An 18,535-nucleotide genomic window follows, 5' to 3' on the forward strand; every position below is an offset into this window, starting at 1 on the left:
GTAGGTTTTTAGGAGCTTGTTGCTGGAAATCTCATTAAGTGGAAATTTCAGCCCATTGGTTTTTCAGCCTGACCTTGAGTAGGCTGACAGACTCTCTGTGTCCCTTCTTGCAAGCACGCCATTTTGAGCAGCATTGCTTGACTTTGGACATATAGTCATGCTACTTCCAAAATCTCTGATGCTCTTTTGTAAATCCAGAAGTATGGTTTTCTCTCAAAAGTGATGAGGGGGAATGATTAGCAATGATGATCTGAGAATTCTCTGGATTATGAAGTGCTCTTTGTGTGGGGGCAACTTGCGTTAGAAGTCCTTCACAATCTTCATCTGTTAATTAGGATGTCTGATTTTATGGTTTTCTGAGTGGAGAAAGGGGAATTTTTTTCTATGTTGATGTTGATGGGTGGGCTGCTCATGCCCCTGCACTGCACAGCACATTTGTCTTCCATGTAATACCATTATGAATGCAAGAAAAAGCCTTTCTTCTAGGTAAAAAGAATCAACAGCCTGAATTTCTGTTCCATAGTCCCCTCCATATGTATAGAGAATGAGGGTAACAAACTAACCTTTCTACTAGGGGCTAATTGGATTTCACATGGTTTGGAAGCACCACTAATTCACCAGATATATTAAATTCAGCTTTAACGTTCCTACCGGGTAGCTTGTCTAGCTATTGTCCTTCCTGCTCCTACTTTTTATTCTATTCTATTTTGAACTGCTCTATTTCCAGTACTTAAATAAATAGGTACTTTGTGCTGCAGCCCTTTTGAAAGCAGCAATTCTTCTTGCTTGAAGTGTTACAAGTTGCTTTGCATATACATGCATGAATATTTCTTATTCCATTTGAATAAGCATCACAAAATGAGTCCAAATAATGCATATTGGTTAGAAGATGGTGTCCCTACTCTGCTTCAGTCACAATAGAAGAAAATATTCCAAGTGGCCATGAAGTTCTCATAATCAGCGTACTGTACTACGCAGCCTAATGGAGAAAATCTGCATTTTTCATCAATAACAAAATGTTAAGTTGGAGAAATGATGGAAAGTGGTGTAAAAATTCCCTCATGCATCAAAGAAAACATTAGTCTTGCTGTTTTGCGCAGAATTTTCTCTCCTGAAGGTGAAAAAGGAAGAAAATATTTCTGCAGAAGAGTGAAATTGATAGTTTGATTGAAACAAATATAGGTTTGAATGTGAGCCATAGGTCTCCATGAATACAAGAGAAAGCGGAGGTCTCTGACTAACATTTTAAAGGATGGAAATCTCACTGCAGGTTTTTACGGTGTGAGCAAATTTTGCGTGCTGAAACGTAGATAGTACAGATGATTTTTCCCTCCCCTCACAGGGCCAGCATGACCCTGCCTGTGACAAGCTTCCTCAGAGATATCTGGCACAGAGCAGAGATGGAGAAGCAGATGAGAAAGTCCCCTTCCCTTACTGCAGGGTATCTCAGAGAGGGTCCCCAAAGGCACTATAATTGCACTTGCATCCCTGGTGCGGGCTGGCATGCTGGAGCGCTCCCAGTCCATTTGTGGATGCCAACATCCATGCTTTTTCTGCTCATCTTTCTATTGCTTATCCATTTTAAGCAGCATTTTTTCCTAAAAACAGATAAGTAATTTTCTTTCTGTGAATGCAAATGTGGAATCTATTGAGTGGGCGTGTGCATGCTTTAAAGAAGTAACTGAATCAAAACATCCCTTATTTTTAAATGCAGGAAACCAGAATCTAATAAAATGTAAATCAATTCAGGATCTGCTTTGGGCTTGCAGTCTTCAGACTGTTAGAAAAAACTGTATTAAGTGCTGTGCATTCCAGTATTAACATCTTTATTTTCCATTATGTCTGTTTAACCATTAAGTCATCTGAAATCTTTTTCTTTCTGGACATGTGGTGAAAAGCTTGTCAGAGAAGAGAAAGCAATTCATTTAAAATCCATTCAGCATGTCCATTCATTCCTGATATTCACTCTGACACATGACCTTGCTGAGCCTTCTTGTGGACAAGCTTGTATATGTTTGGTTGTTGTACCATGCTTTTTTGATTGCAAGCATGCAACTGATTAATTGTAAAGCAGAGTTGCCTTTGTGATTTAGGGTTGTGGTTATTCAGACATGAAATAAACATACCACTGCCAGTTTGAGTGCAGGTGTTGGAGTATAAATAAGTCCATTGGATTTCCCATTTGAGTTTAAACTGAGTTAAAACAGAGTTTAGTTATGTTCTCAGCTTAGTAAACTCCCAGCGCCTGCTTAGCTGCTAGTCCTACTTCTTCAGTTCCACCTAGCACTTCAATGTTGAAAGAGAAAGGACATCAGCAAGCATCTAAAATGTCTTCAGGTGACAGATGGTCAGGTGTATTCAATTTTATAGCAGTTACGACAGTACCTGCAAAAATGTATGTCATAGACAATGTATTTCTTCCCTTTATTCTGCTCTTCATAGGCTTTATGTGTGCATAGCATGCAAACTGGCTTCTACTGTCTTTCTGGCCTTACATTATTTCTGAAGACAGTTTTCCCACACTCTGAACTCTTCTAAGCTAAAGTGGTATGATGATATTAAGAAAGCAAACATCTCTTTTCTTTAAGCAACACAACTATTAGATCTGCAGAAAATTAAGGAACAGTTTGAACATGGCTATCACTTTCTGTTCTGCCGTCTAAATTCCTAACAGGAGGGTTATTACAGAGGGAAGAGTTAGCAAAGTTTTTAGGACTAAGGGAGAAAGGAACGGAAGAAGTCTTGCCCTGGCCCTCTCTTACCCTAAGATGTATGCTAAATCAAACAGTTGGTTAAAGATAGAAGTCCTGAGATGGAAGATGTTCAGCCCCCAAGTCAAACCTGTGATTATGTCACTCCAAATAACTTTTGCCAGATCTCTGCTGGCCTTGTAAGCAGAGGTCTTTGCTCATTCCACAACATAAGGAAGAGATGGAAAATCTGAGGGCAGGATTATGTACATAAATCACTGTTCTGAATAATCACCAGCTACAGCATCTGACCGTTTATCTTTCAGCCTGACCTGGCTCTGTCAGCTAAAAATAGGAACCTCTAATAAAGGCATTTCTCAGAAAGGTGAAAAAGACAGTTCAGTTAACCCTCCTGGTGATGAATTAGTCTTCAGAGACACACTCCATGTTCTTGGCAAATGGTGATGGCCAATCCAGGCTACTGGAGGTCTCCTGCCTAAGTGGCAGAGATCAATCCAGCAGTGGCAGCAGCCACGATGCGGCTGGAGCCTTTGTTACTGCAGTGACAACCTTCAGAGTGCTAGTAGTGCAGTGACAGGGAGGCAACACATTAGCCTTGCGTACTCTGCAAGCTGTCATTCTGCACGTTATGAAAGGGAACAAAAAGAGCTTGTTAAGCATAACACCCCTATAAAGCTCAGGAGGTTCTGCACTGGTTGGTGACATAGGCTACGGCTTAGGTCTTCAGTCTTTCAATCTGTAATTCGTTTCAGTTATTTCATTTGTTACTGAATTACAATTTTGAAATACTTCTGCTGCCTCCTGGAGGATGGTGGGAATAGCTGGTTATTCACAGCTGCACACCTGTATCCTGCGTACTGACCGCTCCTTTTCCAGGTGAGCTAAGAATATCTGTATCAAAGACATCTCAGCAAACTGTGAGCTCGCATCTAGCTCCATTTTGTCAAAATCCTGCGAAATGGTTTGTTCTACAGCTGCTGTGTTAAAATGAACTAGAAGGCTCAGCATCTCTCCAAAGGCCATGTCTTTCCTCAATTAAAATTGCTGCAGCAGACGCTAATGGGGTGTCACTGCAGAAATCCCCTCCTGGAAATCCTAGCTACATTGTGCTCTCAGGGAAGGCTTTCCTAATATACACAGAGAAGGATTTCATTTAACGAGGAAAGAAAGCATGCTAAAAGAAAACCCAAGGAATTGCAAATGGTCCTGTGCTCCCTAAAATTTCTTAATCTCTACTGACTTTTATTACTTCCCCAATATATACTGTAAAGTTCAAAAAGCATCAAAACTTGACACAAAGAAAAATGTTACCAGAAAATCTATTAGAAGGAATTACTTTGTAAGAAATAAATTTGTGCCTCATCTACCGGAGTATGAAGATTTAACTTCCTTTATTGGCATTGCTAAAGCTGCAGGAAATGGAGAGAAAACATTTCATGCGATGTGATCCTTTCTATGTCAATATTATCATTTTAGTCTTGAATTTCAAATTAAATATTATCTTTCTTTAAACAAAGGCTTGGAAACCCATGTTATTTACTCTCTCTACTGTAATTATATACGCAGGTTTAATTTTTCATTATAGATAAAAATAATAATAAAATTTGCAGATTTAAAAAGACAACATCTTACTAATTTCATGGATGCCAGTGTCATTGCCAGTAGTGCATGATAAGAACCATTGACACAGTCCCCATTTTCAGGTAGCAGCTTTGGTTGGGCAGAGCACTATCACTTTTCTGTCCTGTGCTTTAAGGAATTGATAGCTAACAGCAAAAAGAAGCATTTAAAACAATGATTGTCCATTGGGGTAATTTTTTCCAGGGTTTTCATGGTATGCCAGACTAATTATTGGATATAATTAGAACAGTTGATTAGGGTAAGCTAAAGCAGAACATGTACTTTTAAAATAGTCTAGAGTGTCTAGGGAGAGACTTGTAGTATTCTTTTTTTTTCTTTTTTTTCCTGAGAAAACATGAGGAAAAAAAGGCTTTCAAAGAGTTGAGATCAGAAGATTCATAAGGTTATTCTGGAGTCATGAAAACCCCCTGAGCCAGTTAATGCAAGGTAGAGGTTCAGTATTGCTGGGCAAGGACACCCCTGGTGTGTTCCGTACTGGCTGATAAGGTTTGCAAGCAGCTGTCCCAGCAGAGCAGCTCCCAGTCCCTCTTCCTGGCTCCATGCCCTGCAGGGATGTGTATATCTGGGGCTACTCTCCTGGCGCTTTACTTCTGTGAGCATTTAGGCAGGCTGGCTTGGGAGCAGTAAGATCCAGCACTTAAGTCACATGTTTTCACAAAGCAAGTTTATTCTAGCAACTTTATATAGACAGTGATGCATATGAGGTATGTTTCAGGGACATACAGTAATGATCAAGGATTTAAGTTTAATAAACAAAGGGTAAGTAGGAAATGCTATGTACAGTGAACAGAAGCAATGTGGCTAACTTAGAATTGCATGAAGTGATGTTATTTTCTGAATTTTCCAATGTTTTCCATTGTTTGATGAGGAAGGGTTTGGTTTTTGTCTGTCTTTCCTTACACCAGGAAACAAAAGGGAACAAATAAAGCAAACACAGAAGTTTCTGTTTCCTTAATATTAGGAGCACAACAAATGGGTTATGCAATTTATCTATCAGCCTCCAGTGCTCAGCCAGCCGGCTGTTCGCAATTATAAAACATGCATAATAACCTACTACCTGAAGGGGCAAGAATGCAAGAAAGTGAATTGCAAGTATCTCTGCTTGATGTGTAATCATATTTGTCCTTGTGTATCCATCACACTTAGACACTTGATCTGAAGGCTTCCTTGGTTGCCTGGATTTTCTTTTTGCTTGTGGTAATGGGGAGTTCAAGGATGAAGTATACCCTTTGGCTTGTGACCTGGAGAGGGTGAAAGCCCCTCTGGGTTCTTTCTGATTTCATCTAAAAGGCTGTGAATTTTTTGAACCCTTATGCTGCAATCTAGCTTAGCACTGCAGTTTCCATACTGAAGAGCGAGCTAAGCAAACCATAAGTCTTTTCTGTGGCATATGTATAGTATTTAGAATTCAGATGGGAATGTGGGTATTGAGCCAAACCCAATTATTTGCAAATGAATCAGTGGCACGCACCCTCAGGGAGAACTGTAATACCAAGTGCTCATTTGAAATGTCATCATTCTGTGGGGGAATTCTCAATGAGTGATGTGTTAACTATTTTCATCCTAATTTCAGGCAGATAGAAATTGCAGTTCACTGAATTTGTAAAGAAAATTCTGTCTTTGATCAATGCCATTGCAGATTTCATCTTGCTCCATTTTGAAAGTTGTGCAGATGTGAAAAGGAGGCTTTTCACTAATGTTTGGCATTGTAAACAGAGCTGGCACTCTTAGGCAGTGCTTTAATTATGCATTCTATTAACCAGTGTGAAATACTAAGCCCTCTTAGGATAGCCAAAAGCCTTCTTTATATCTTATTTATTAGAGCTTGAAATTAACTTTTCGCAGTTCAGCTCCAATAGATCAGTAAGTTCCTCCATTGCTGTCTCCAGTGCACTCTCCAGTTCCTTGCGATGCATTATGTCCTCTGTGAAGACCCCGGAGGCCAGACATGGCAAAACACTGGACCTCAGTGGTCTGAGACCTCTATTATAAATGTTGGTGCCAGTACTGCGGTCACTTGCAGTGGTCATGTGAAATAGCTGCACTTCTTTGTTTTGTTTACTCACCCAGGTGCACAGCTGTGCTGTCAGTGGGCTGATGCTGGAGATGTCCCATGCTCGTGTGCTTGCAGATTTTTCTCCTCTTGACATACGGTACTTAATCAGTAGGTGTCTGGGATGTCAGGACCTTGGGCTAAACTCTGGGCAGTCAGTTGTGTACAGCACTTCGGTGTCCCTTGAGCCTGTGGAGGCAGTTTCTGTATTGAACACCTGTGTCTTGAACACAAAAGCTTTGATGTAGGACTTTCCAAAGTGTATTTTCCCTCTTAAAAATAAGTGCTACTTTGCACTTCATGAGAGTTTTCAAAGCATTCTGTGAAGATGGAAAAGCATCATATTTCTTTACCAGCTTTGTCAGCTTGCCAGGAGTCTGATTAAATTTCTGCAGTATACTGATGAGAAATCTGGGTATTTAAGGTTCCCTCTGAAGAGGAATAATGTGCACATTTTCCACATGTCCTTGCACTGAGATGACTTGAATTAACTTTAGGTACTGGAGATAGCACAATAGAATTATCATGAGTTAATGTGTAGTTGCCACTGGTTCCAGTGGAATTACCCTTAGCACAGTTATCCTGCTGCTGTTGTGTAATTGTATTCATCATTTCACTGGTAACTGTGCAAATTGCCTTGACTGTAACTGTGTAAATATCAGAATATATCATTATTCACAGTGCAGCACCTAGAAAAATGAATGTTGAATGGCCACCAGCAGTGCTGTCCTTGCTGATACAAACAGTGCACAGCAGTGTTCCCAGCTTTTCAGGCCAACTTGCTGCACAAGTGCTGGAGGGACATGGGAAAGGAGGGAAGGCAGGCGGGATTAAGGTTTCCTGTCCAGCTCTGCAGGCCCAAAGGGGTTACCTGCTAACGGTGTTGGGACACCTTCTGTAGGAACATGCTATGCACAGCACTCTTCTTAGCAGTCCTTGAGTTTCTAGGCTGTGTTGGTGCTAAAATACTCATCAGCATGGGCAGCGGTGTGACAGCCGTGCTTACCAACCCAGCATGGGGGCACCCTGCTTATTATTTTAGAAGTAGCTCAGGAATGCCTGTGTCATTCATTAGGATGGCTGACATAGCCTGTCAGCTCCTGAAAGGATTGGAAATTCCATACTTCATTGGATTTTGCAGGGTAGTTGCATTTTTTCTTTTCTTTTTTTCTTCTTCTTCTTTTTTTTTTTTTTTTTAATTGCACTGTTCCGCTTGACTTGCAGGAAGCAGGACCATGTAAGTATGGAATTGGGAAGCAGCAGAGAGGCAGTGCCTTCCTGTTTAAATTTAAATTGAGCCATGTCAGAACATTGCCAATTAAAAATAAAATGAATGACTTTGCTCTCTCTATAGGTGACCTGTCTCCACGATTTCTTTGGGGATGATGATGTGTTTATCGCCTGTGGTCCTGAAAAATTCCGCTACGCACAGGATGACTTTTCTCTGGATGAAAGCGGTAATGTTGAACACACACTGTTCTTCAGCCTGTTCTCATTTGATTTCCATTCATTTGCTTGTAATAGGTAAAAGTGCTGCGTGCTTTTGTTCTTAAGACCCAGTACATGGAATTCAGCATCCTTTTGTGACACCAAGTACAGTCAGTGGATATTGTAATTGGGCAAACAGTGACTGGGCTAGCCCATTTCACAACAGATGGTCTCCTCCACTGTACCATCATTTTTACATTTATTACAAAATCTGGTATTGTATATCCTTTAAACTTTATCCAGTTCCAGTCAGATAGGAACATTTTTGAGAACTAAACAGTAGAAGACTAATCTCTATTTTTCTACTTGAAACACGCAGTTTGTCCTTATGTATGCATCTCAGTATTAAGAATGGGAACAAGCACAGTTAAAAGGAAAAATCATTCCCTCTATTACTTTCTTCTGCCAATTCAAAAAGAGGGCAATATTTCCCTTCTCAGGTGGGACTCAGGCAGCACCATTATTTGCCCCTGTTATGATAGTAACCACAGATCTGTAACAATGCGAGTCTCTTTGATCCATTAAACCACAAAGTCTCTGATTTCACAGAATATACAGAGCTTGCTTGTTGGAGTTACCCTACCTGGCAACTGTACATATCAGCAGCACAGGCTGTCTGCTGGTGCCAGCAAGTACAGCAAGAGTAAATGAATGCAGCTGTGACCATTTAAACTGGAAGAAAATACGGCCTCCAAACATTAATTACAAAATCTTTTAGGTACTCTGAGTAAGGAACAGGAACTACATGCCATCTTGTATGCTACAGACTGGCTCAGTGTTGAAGACTAAAGATAACTTTTGCTGTATACCAGGAAGTAAAGCAGCCTCTAATCTTCAAACACTGCATTTTTATGACTCCTTAGCAAGCCTGAATTTATTTGATGTTAGTACTTCTGACCTGCGTACTCCAGATGAACCCGTTTGGTGGTCTTGGGTATTTTAAAGTTTCCAAGGGTCAGCTGAAACTTTGCAGACAGAGAATAAAGCCTGCATCAGGCTGGTGAAGCAATCTGTAATGTGAGCTTCATATTTTATTTTAACAGTCTGCAGTTGAGTCAGCTCCACAGGGAGTTCCACGTATAAAACAAATTGCATGTAATCCTAGCAGAACAACTTCATGGGAAGCCCAGCTCTCTGCCTACACTCCTGGTTTCTACTACTTTTTCCAGCTTCGATTTCTCTTACGAAAATAAGCCAAGCTTGCTGTTGGGCAGGTACTGAGCATCTGCAGCTCTCGTATTTTCAGGAGAGTGGGGGTGCCCTGCACTTCCCAAGAAACAGATGAGGAGCTATTAGCCAGCAGCATTTTCCCATTATCCACCCATCACCCTTCCTTGTTATGAGTCAGATGCTGCAAAGAGAACCTGAGGTCTTGCAGATGAATGTCACTTATTAAAATCTCTTTTGTCACAGATACTTTCTCTTGCCTGTTTGGGTGACATGTACTTGAATTGCTAGCTATTATGTTTACTCTGGCAGGACATCAGGAAACGAAAAGAGAAATACCATGAGAGGATTATGTCATCTTTTTCTTTCTGTCTGCCCACCACAGCTTCTGCCCTATAATCCCTGTTGCTAAGCAGCTTCCAGATGTTGCTGCTCTGTCTCATTCATACCGGCTTGTTTCAGCATTAGCACACTGAAATGTCACACCCCCACAATGCTAAGAGGCCTGCTTATACTGACGTCAGCACAATCAGATGTCTGCATTTATTACCTTGTTGCAAGGCATAGAAATGCTCAGTAATTGCCTTTGGTGTGCTGGCACTTGGTGATGGCTGAGCTAGAGAAATTTGTTAGAGTCAGCATTTCTGTGCTGGTAAATGCAAAGCTGAGTTTCTCTGCAAGGAATTATCCTTTGGGGAGAAAATAAATTTGAATAAGCTTTTGAAAAAAGGCAACAAAATATTTTCACTTTTTAGGTTTGTATTTTTGGGAGTAATGCAGATTACTAAATACTGATGTAACACACTGTTTTAAACTCCCTTAGTTTCTGAGAAACCCACATCTGATGCACAGACATCACTGATCCAAATGTTACACTGGTTTTGTTAAGCAGCTTCATGTAAAAGCCTTGAAAATATTACTTTTGTAGTGCCTGAAGATGATTTTTCCCATGTTTCGGTTAGGCTGATTAACACCAGAAGCAATTATTTGCACACTCTTCCAAGTAGCTATCTCACAGTGTCTCATCAAATGTTATTATTTAGAACCAAGGAGATAAAAAATTGGGTCTGTTTCTGTTCTGAAGCCCAGAGACTTTCTGTGGCATCATCTATGAGAAGCCAAGTGCCTTAGGAAAACAAAACAAAACAATTTCTATCCCTAATTTACAGTTTCCAGAATCTGTTTAATAGGAGAGAGAACAAACTTAATATAGGTTTAATTATTGCCATGCAGTATCCCCGGAGCACAGGGAATCATTCCATCTGGAAGAAGAAGAGACTGACTCTTGACTGTCTGAGAATAAGGAAAGCCTGGGGGAAAGGCTTAGGGCAATTACATTTTCATATATATTCTGATATATAAATAAAACAACACATGCATTTAGGTCAGACAACTTGTTTTCAATTGACCAATTATGTATCCATCCACAGTGTTCTGCCTTAGCTAGAAGCCAGTCAAGGGGATTCTCAGTGCAGCCCATGCATGCTGAGCTGAGCTTTTCTGTAGAAACCTGCCTGTATGTGGAACATCTAATTCACATCGGTAAAAAAGACCTGTTTTTCATGTGAGCACAGTTGGTTATAGGAGATAAGACCGGTTAGAATTTGACAGAGAGGGAATGACTTTTTATTGCCAACTTCTTAACAGAGAAAAGTTAACTTTGGGAAGGCAAAGTGCTTTTCCTATCAGTTCTCAATGTAAATAAACTCTGGTTTTGAAGATCTGATATGCCTGAAATCCTGGAACACATACAGATTTGTTAGCATTTCAGTTCCCTTCTGCACAACACTGTAGATCATGTTTACATTTTCCCCTCCCCCTGGGTAGTTTATTTTTTTAAGAAAAACAGAGTTGGGGCTCTCATCTGCTCATGCATTTAAGCACATGAATCTACTACATTTGTTTATGTAAACCTTTCCGAAAGAGATGACTAACCAGAACAGAGGGTGTATTTTGTAAAACCATTTTGTTGTCTTTGCTTTCCACATCTGTGAAGTGCAGCTTGATGAAAACACAGAAAGAGAGCATGAAAGAGTTGAAAGCCTCCTAGGACATGGGTCCCATGCACCACATATCTTTAAGTCATGCCATGAGCTGTTTGCTGGCTTTATGCAGCTGCATAAACAGTACTCATCGTTCCTACTACTAAGTCTTCATGGGAGAGTTTTGCAGATTAAATGTTTTTTGGCCCTTTCTTTCTTCACTAGATGCTGACCATCTAGTGACGATCATTTTCATTGTGGTCTGTAGTTGGTGAGCATCAAGGCAAGGGGAAGGGTAGAAAACCCTTGGTAGGACACAGGTACAAAGATGGTCCCTGCCAGGGAGAGAATCCTAATTTTAATGTACAGTCTCAGTGCCTCTAGAGGAGCAAAGCTCTTCTTTTTTCCCTGTCCTAAAATGTCTCATTTCTACCCTGAAGACAGTGTGGAAATGCCAGTTTTCCCCTTAGTGTTGAAGTTTTCTACAGCTCTTCAGAGACAGAAAGCCACTAAGCCACCCATGTGTGTTTCAAATCTAGTGCCCATAAGCTCCGAGAGTAGGTAGGGACATAACCACAGTTACTGTCTCTTTCCTTAGAGTGCCGGGTGATGAAAGGGAGCCCTGCGGCCGCCACAGGCAGTAAGTCATCTCCCACCCCTCAGAAGAGCTCAGCAAAGAGTCCAGCTCCTATGCGCCGAAGCAAGTCTCCAGCTGATTCAGGTAACCATCAAGACGGTGAGTGATTGTTTTCTGAATCTTAACTCTGCTCACGATGAAAACACAGTGCGCGTGTCTTTGAAAACACTGTCTTTGGTAGTTTGCATTTGAGATTTTGGCATTTTTTAAACACAAGAAGCTGTTGTTAGCATATAGGATCACTAAATAAATATTGGAGAGGAAATCTCTGGTTAGTTAAGCACAGTCAAGGCTTTGGGATCATACCACCCACAGTCTCACTTTAAAAGGAAAGGTTTCCATTTTACAGGCAGGAAATTGAGGTCTGCAGTGCTCTTGTATGTTCCCTGTATCTACAGAATGATTTGGCATAGCCTCTTGTGTAATGCAGATGTTAATTACTGCACAAGTCAGAAGTGTCCTCTCTTATTCACCATTTAAAGAAGACAAGTGACCTTGCAGTTGAGGACCTGGTTATGGGCTTATTGATGTGATAGAGACATTCATTCAGTCATAGAAGAGAAAGAAAATGATAATCCTCATTTGCTGCAGCCGCTTTCACGTTCTAAAATGCTGCCCTCCCTCTTCAGTATCAACTGGATTGGCAGTGTAGCACACATGGAGAGCTGCAGAGCCTGTTGATTAGAGGCCTGGCTACTAATTGGTAGTTTTTAGTCTCATACAATGAAGAGAGTGGGTCTCTAGGTGTGTCATCCGTCCCACTGCTTTTTCCAAAACAAAGCCAGATATGGCTTTTCATTAAAATGGCCAAATCACCAACTAAGCATTTCAAGATTCCAGGAGAACTTTATAGATTGAATTCAAAATTCAAGTGACCCATAGTAGTATCACAGGCTATATAAAGCAGAAATTGCTTTTCACCTTCGTGGAAACACATTGCATATTGCATGTGAACACACAAAACAGTTGACCCGTCAGTAGATATTGGATTACTGGATGTAAAATTCCCCTAACAGTATTCAGTAAGATTTTCCCCATTAAGCAGTGAATTTGTTTGGGGTCTCTTGATGTTCTTTAGCTACTTAAAAAGATAATGTGAAATTAGCTGGCACATGCCAAGACTCTGGTTTAAATAATTCCTTCTCTGCACTCATACAGTTGTCCATCAGCATTCCAGTATGTGCTTAAACTTGGGTTTGCTGCAATCTAAAAAGTTTATACAATCCCAAATGCATGGTAGAGTTGTGTGGGTGCATTTAAGATGTGATTGAAAATCTGTTGTAGATTTTTAAAAAAACCTCCTATTCTGCGATCTGGGAGTCAGGCCATGTATGAGTTATGAGACAGCATTTAAACTCCATAAGCATCAGGTACTAATTGCCACCAGAACAGGGCTTTATTACATGACCGTACAGTCTAATGTGAAATGGCAACTATTGTGTTCCTGATTTTGACTCATGGAACAAAACGGTGAGTCATCTGATGAAGTTTAATGAACAGTTAGTTTGAGCCTTTCAAAGGGAGATTGATTAAAATAACCAAGAAATGTCAAACAATAGCCAGCTCCTGGAATTAAGTCCTGTAATGAACGACAAATCAAGTTTCTTTAATCCATTCAGACAAGAGTCTTTCGTGCTTTTCTGTGCTTTCAGTACAGGAAAAATGGAAGCCTGTCCTTTTTAATGAGAATAGAAAATGACTTTCTGTGCTGGAAGGTTAATCAAAGACAGTTGTTTTCTTGGGACAAAGAGAAAAAAAGAATACTACCATCTTATGTTGTTTTCTCTTGAATTTGTGATAAAGAAAGTAGGTCTGCACATTACCCGAGAGTCAGTATTTATGTAAACAAACAACAGACTTAGCTGGGTTTTAAGTTATCACATTGAAAAAGACAGGGAATACTGAATGAAACCTGATTAATAAAAGATGATCTGACCTTTTTTTTTCCTCCAAAATTCTCACCTATTTCTTTTGTGAAAGGATTTTGAAGCAGTTTTATTTCAAGTATGTTATTTCCTATGTGCTTGATCTCCTACGCATTTGTACTTTTTGTCTTTTCTGTCTTTCACTCTGTTATGGTTGTCATATCAGAACTTGCAGTTTCTTAGTTTTTAATAATTAGATTCTGTTCTTTTCAGTTCTTCTCTATGTTGTATTTTTTATCCTTTGAGAAATCTATTGGCAATGATGTAAATACAGATTCTGAGTGAGCCTCCAAGGTGCTTGAGTGAAAGAAGGCTGAACCTTCCTTATTACAAATTACATTATAGTTACAGAAAAAGGTATTACTTTATTTAATTTCTCATTCTACAAAGGGTGCTCTGAAAGTATCGCCTCCTATTTTATGATGTTGGCTAACAATGTCAGAGGCAGATGTTGGTGGTACAGCAGCAGAGGTTGAACCTTCCCACCATTATCCTGTTACATGTTGTTGCCGTGTGACAGATGGCAGCAGAGGGGCAGCCTGACAGCATGGCGTCTGACAGGGAAGTGTGGATGAAGCAAAGGGCTGGAAGTGAATTCCTCTAAGTGAAAAAAATGGCACCCACTGACATTCACTGACTCTTGCAGAACGTTTCTGGAGACCACACTGTGGATGTGAGCACAGTGAGGTAATGGGTGGTGGAACACTGAGAAACAGTGGGGCACCTCTGCTGGTGCAGACTTTTACAAGTGCAGCATGCAGGTGCTTGTTCATGGCTTGTGAAAATGCTTAGCTAATGGTGGTGAATATGCTGAAAGAGAGTTCTTTGTAGCTGAGAATTTGCTCTATTGAATAGTGTTATTGTGCTCTTTGTAGTTGTAGTTTTCTATATCTGTTTTAGTTTTCATGGAAATAAATAGGAGGTGTTACTTTCAGAAAAAAAAAAACCAAATTATTCCATTTCTCTTCTAAAATGTAGGAGATAATGGTACACCATTTATCAGCAGCAAAAATGAGAATGCAGTGAATTTACATTTGGACAGTGGTCAGTAGCATTTGCCAGGCAGCTAAGGCTGAAATTGTGCATGCACAGCTGTGCCTCACTCCTTGGCAGCAGCTCTGATGTTGTCAGTAGGTAGTGGACAAAAGTACTAAGTCACTGTTACAGCACAGAGAGAACAGAAAAAACTCCTTTCGCACAGCTTGCTAGTGGTGCTAATTCTGACAGCACAAAAGCATTGCATACATTTCCCCCACCACTCACTGTAGGGACATGTCTGATCTTTGTGTGTCAACACAAATAAAACCTCATTCAAAGCTATGGAAATGCTTTGTTTCCAAGTAGCAACAGCTATCTTCCACACAGACCAGGGTATTTGGGCACTTGTGTTTGACTCCAGTCTCTTCCACTGACTCAATCCATAGCTCTGAGTACATTCTTTATGCTGTTCAAGCCTTCTTTACCAACAGGTTGTCCAAGGCAGTAATACCAATCCATAGGCAAAGCTGTGTAACCTACTCATGGAATCATGCACAGAAAAGAGCTTTGAGGATCTTTATTTTTTTTTTTGTTTTTTTTTTTTTGTGTATTCTGAAAGCATTATAGAATAATACTACTGAAACCAAAGCTATCGGCTCTCAGATTGCCAGAGACAAGGTGCATCTCTATCAGCAGAGTGGCTGCAGCAGGTACTCTGCACCTTCCAACAGAGGTAACCTATGTAGTAGCAAGGCCCTGTCTACCCTCCAGTTGACCAGAGACTGTTTCAGTAACCTGCACACTAACACATTCATTCCATTCATTCTGTCCTGCTGCTATAAAGTGTCAGCTTATGCAGATGAATTAATACCACTGCGTGGCCTGATGCTGTGTTAGCCATTGTCATAGACTACATAGATTCTCATCTAAGCTGACTTGTTTCCAGCCTGGAAGCAACCTGTGTTAGGGATCTGCCTTCTATGCCAGGTGATCTCCGTTCACCTTTGTTAGACTTTGCTCCTTTTGGTTTTGGCGATGGATTTAGTGATCTAATTCTCAATGAGAAACAAAGGACCTGCTATAACTAATTTTCTGGGAGAGCCATGGAGTACTGCTGGCCAGAGCCAGTTTCCTCTGATGGCACCCAAAACTTGGGTCCTGACTGTGGTCTCTGAGGCCACCTCTGAGTCAGAATGATAGCAGTATGCAGAAGGAAATATATGTAACAAGTTTGTAAATCCAGCACTGAAAAGGAAGCAGTTTATAAGACATTTAATTGTTCCTATTGCCAGCTAGATATGAATTGTAATGTATTCTTAGGTAGCCTTGTTACAGAAGTCCTGGTAGCAAGCCACTCAAGTAGGGTAGCAAGCCACCCATTCCAAAGTAAAAAGGATTAACATGGAGTAACGGAAAACACAAGCAAAACATTTGTTAAAAACCATCGAGACAAAAAGCTATGAACAGAAGTACAGCTGCACAGAGTACCAGCTCCAGCTGCAGCAATGCAGGTTCACTGCTTGAGTTGCTACCTTCTACTGCAGGCGATTTGCCTTCTGCCTAGACATGTCATTGCCTTGCTGTGAAAAGCTCAATTCCCTCTAGGCAGCCAGAGCCCTTCAGCTCCAATGATACTCAAAAAATGAGTTAGCCAATCCGCAGAAATGTTTTAAACACTGTTTTCTTGGCATGGTACTTTTATCTCTTTATTTACTATACACTCATTTAAATAAATGAATGAAGATGGAATGACTGTTATGAGGAGATACAGCTCTGTGTTCATTGTTCCATGTCCTGCAGCAACTCACAGATGTTATGTGCTGGTGTAATTGAGAAAATCCTATGGTAATTCTAAGGTATAGTGGATATGAGGCAGCCCCCTGGTTCTGTGTAGGAGGATGGACAAAGGTATTGCATATGGTCCATGAAATTTAAATGGGGTAGTGTCAGAATGGCATTTGGGAAAATTAGTACTAAGGATTTCTTTAACAGGCCACTCCAATAAGAAGCTGAACCAAACTAAAGACAGAGCTAAATCTCAGGTGAGGAATACAGAGGTAAAAATGATCATGCTATTTGCTCTGACATCTTTGTTCTAAAAAACTAAATTTATCTTGCAGTAGTTCACATAACAAACAAGAGTTCCATTGTACAAGTACATATTCTGTGGTAGGAGAGCTTTAAATCCAGCAGAATCTTAGTCCCATGCAGCGCCGAGCCACAGGTACCTGAGCTGAAATTTGAGAATGTCTTTTCCCCACTTTTGCCTTGATTTTCCTCAGCGACCCTATGAGCAGGGCTCTGAGGCACTGCTGAAGGACTTTCATTTCTTACTTCTCTAGTGGGAGAGTTTGGACAGGGGGACAAGAGCATATTCACAATGCAGCAGCAATTAGCAAAGCAGATATGGAACGTCAGTCTGTCCTTAGAGCAGATCTGCCTCCCCAGGGTCATTATCGATGAATATGTTAAAAAGGCAGCAGATGTCTTTTGGATCACACACAAGATAGAGCAGCTTGTAATCCCACTTGCGCTTACTTACTTTCAGCTAGCTGACAATCTGCAGTACGCATCCAGCAGACAGATCACCCTCACCAGAAGTGATAAAAACAAGTACCAACAGTGCAGAGCTGAGTGCACTGTTAGGAGGTGCCTGAGTGAAGGATGCCTGTGCAATCTAAACTCTTCCACTCCTAAATAAATGCTGCAGTGAAGTCTTTATGCTTCCCAGACACTTCTGCCCTGCAGGGCAGGATGGCTTGTGCTCACTAAATGTGCTGTTATTTCTCCGTTTGCTTTATGCTCTCCTTGTTCTGGTTGTTGCCTCTTTTACTTCCTTGGTGACCCTTCAAAACATGACCTGGACAAAATTATCCCTGTATTCCATGTTTTTCTTCTCTTGTGATACAGGAGCATATGCTCCCCAAACCAGGAATTCATCCATAGAACCCTGGGAACCTCAGTGGAGCAAAGAGCATTAGCTGTGTTTTCTAAGCTGAGAGAAAAAAAAGGTATCTCCACAGATTTTAAATGCTTACTGTAATCTTTGGGCCCTGCTTTCTCCAGTTCTGTTCATTGATAGATACAGAACTAATCTCATTTAGAAGCCATGGTGCTTTATCATTGCTACAAATTCAGATCCAGAGCTTCAGCCAGCCAAGCAAACCTGAGCAGCACTCAAAAAACAATATTATCTGAGAACTTTGGCTAAAATATCTGTGGGAGAGGCAGGCAGAGAATTCAGTTTACCTGGATCTCTCATAGCCATCTCAAACATGACAGGAAGCTATGTCCTCCATCTTCGCTCTCATTTGCTGGACAACCCTTATTTATCTCCTGAGTACAAATTGTCTTGTGCACTGAAGGAGGCATGGATCCTTTCAAAAAAGGTAACATACATGTTCTTGCAATCAAAGGAAGTGTCAAACGCACAAAAGAGCTTTAAGGCAAATTGAGGTTCCAAAGCAAATACGATGGAATAAGTAAGGTATAATATACAAACAATAGTGACAGGAAAAAAAGACAAATTAAAGCCAGTTACAAAGAATGGTTTCCAACAGCCAAGCTTATGTGAGATCCTTAGCTACCATGAGTCATCATCAGATTTCAGTGGAGCAATAGCATTACACATCACCTGGGAGCTGCTCTTTCCATTTTGTTCTTTCCTTGCATTTGAGTTCAAAAGAAGTGTATGCAAGTTTGATTATGAACACTATTCTTCATTAGCAGACACAAAGAAAATTAAACCAGGCTTCTTAATTGTTGCTCCTCCTGCTACAAAACTCCATGTGAGTGTCTGTAATGATGCTCACAGGTTACTGAAAGTAAAGCCTATTTATATCCATGGAAACTACAACAGATACAAAGAGCACAATAACACTATTTGATTGAGCAAATTCTCAGCAACAAAACATTCTTTTTCAGCATAGTCACCACCATTAGCTATGCATTTT

General features: G+C 40.5%; 1 protein-coding gene across 5 annotated transcripts in view; it reads left to right on the plus strand.

Annotated features, from left to right (window-relative positions):
* DCX (doublecortin) overlaps positions 1-18,535 on the plus strand; it is a 137,601-nt gene that overhangs the window by 100,798 nt on the left and 18,268 nt on the right. For 3 of the 5 annotated variants that reach the window (XM_021405947.1, XM_021405948.1, XM_021405949.1), the window contains 2 exons: positions 7,760-7,862; positions 11,641-11,778. In XM_021405947.1, coding sequence (XP_021261622.1) covers positions 7,760-7,862; positions 11,641-11,778 — 241 coding nt within the window. The remainder of the gene's footprint in view (positions 1-7,759; positions 7,863-11,640; positions 11,779-18,535) is intronic. The other 2 variants (XM_021405950.1, XM_021405951.1) reach the window with 1 other exon arrangement.

This window comes from Numida meleagris, chromosome 8, assembly GCF_002078875.1.
Source record: "Numida meleagris isolate 19003 breed g44 Domestic line chromosome 8, NumMel1.0, whole genome shotgun sequence".
Lineage (NCBI taxonomy): Eukaryota > Metazoa > Chordata > Aves > Galliformes > Numididae > Numida > Numida meleagris.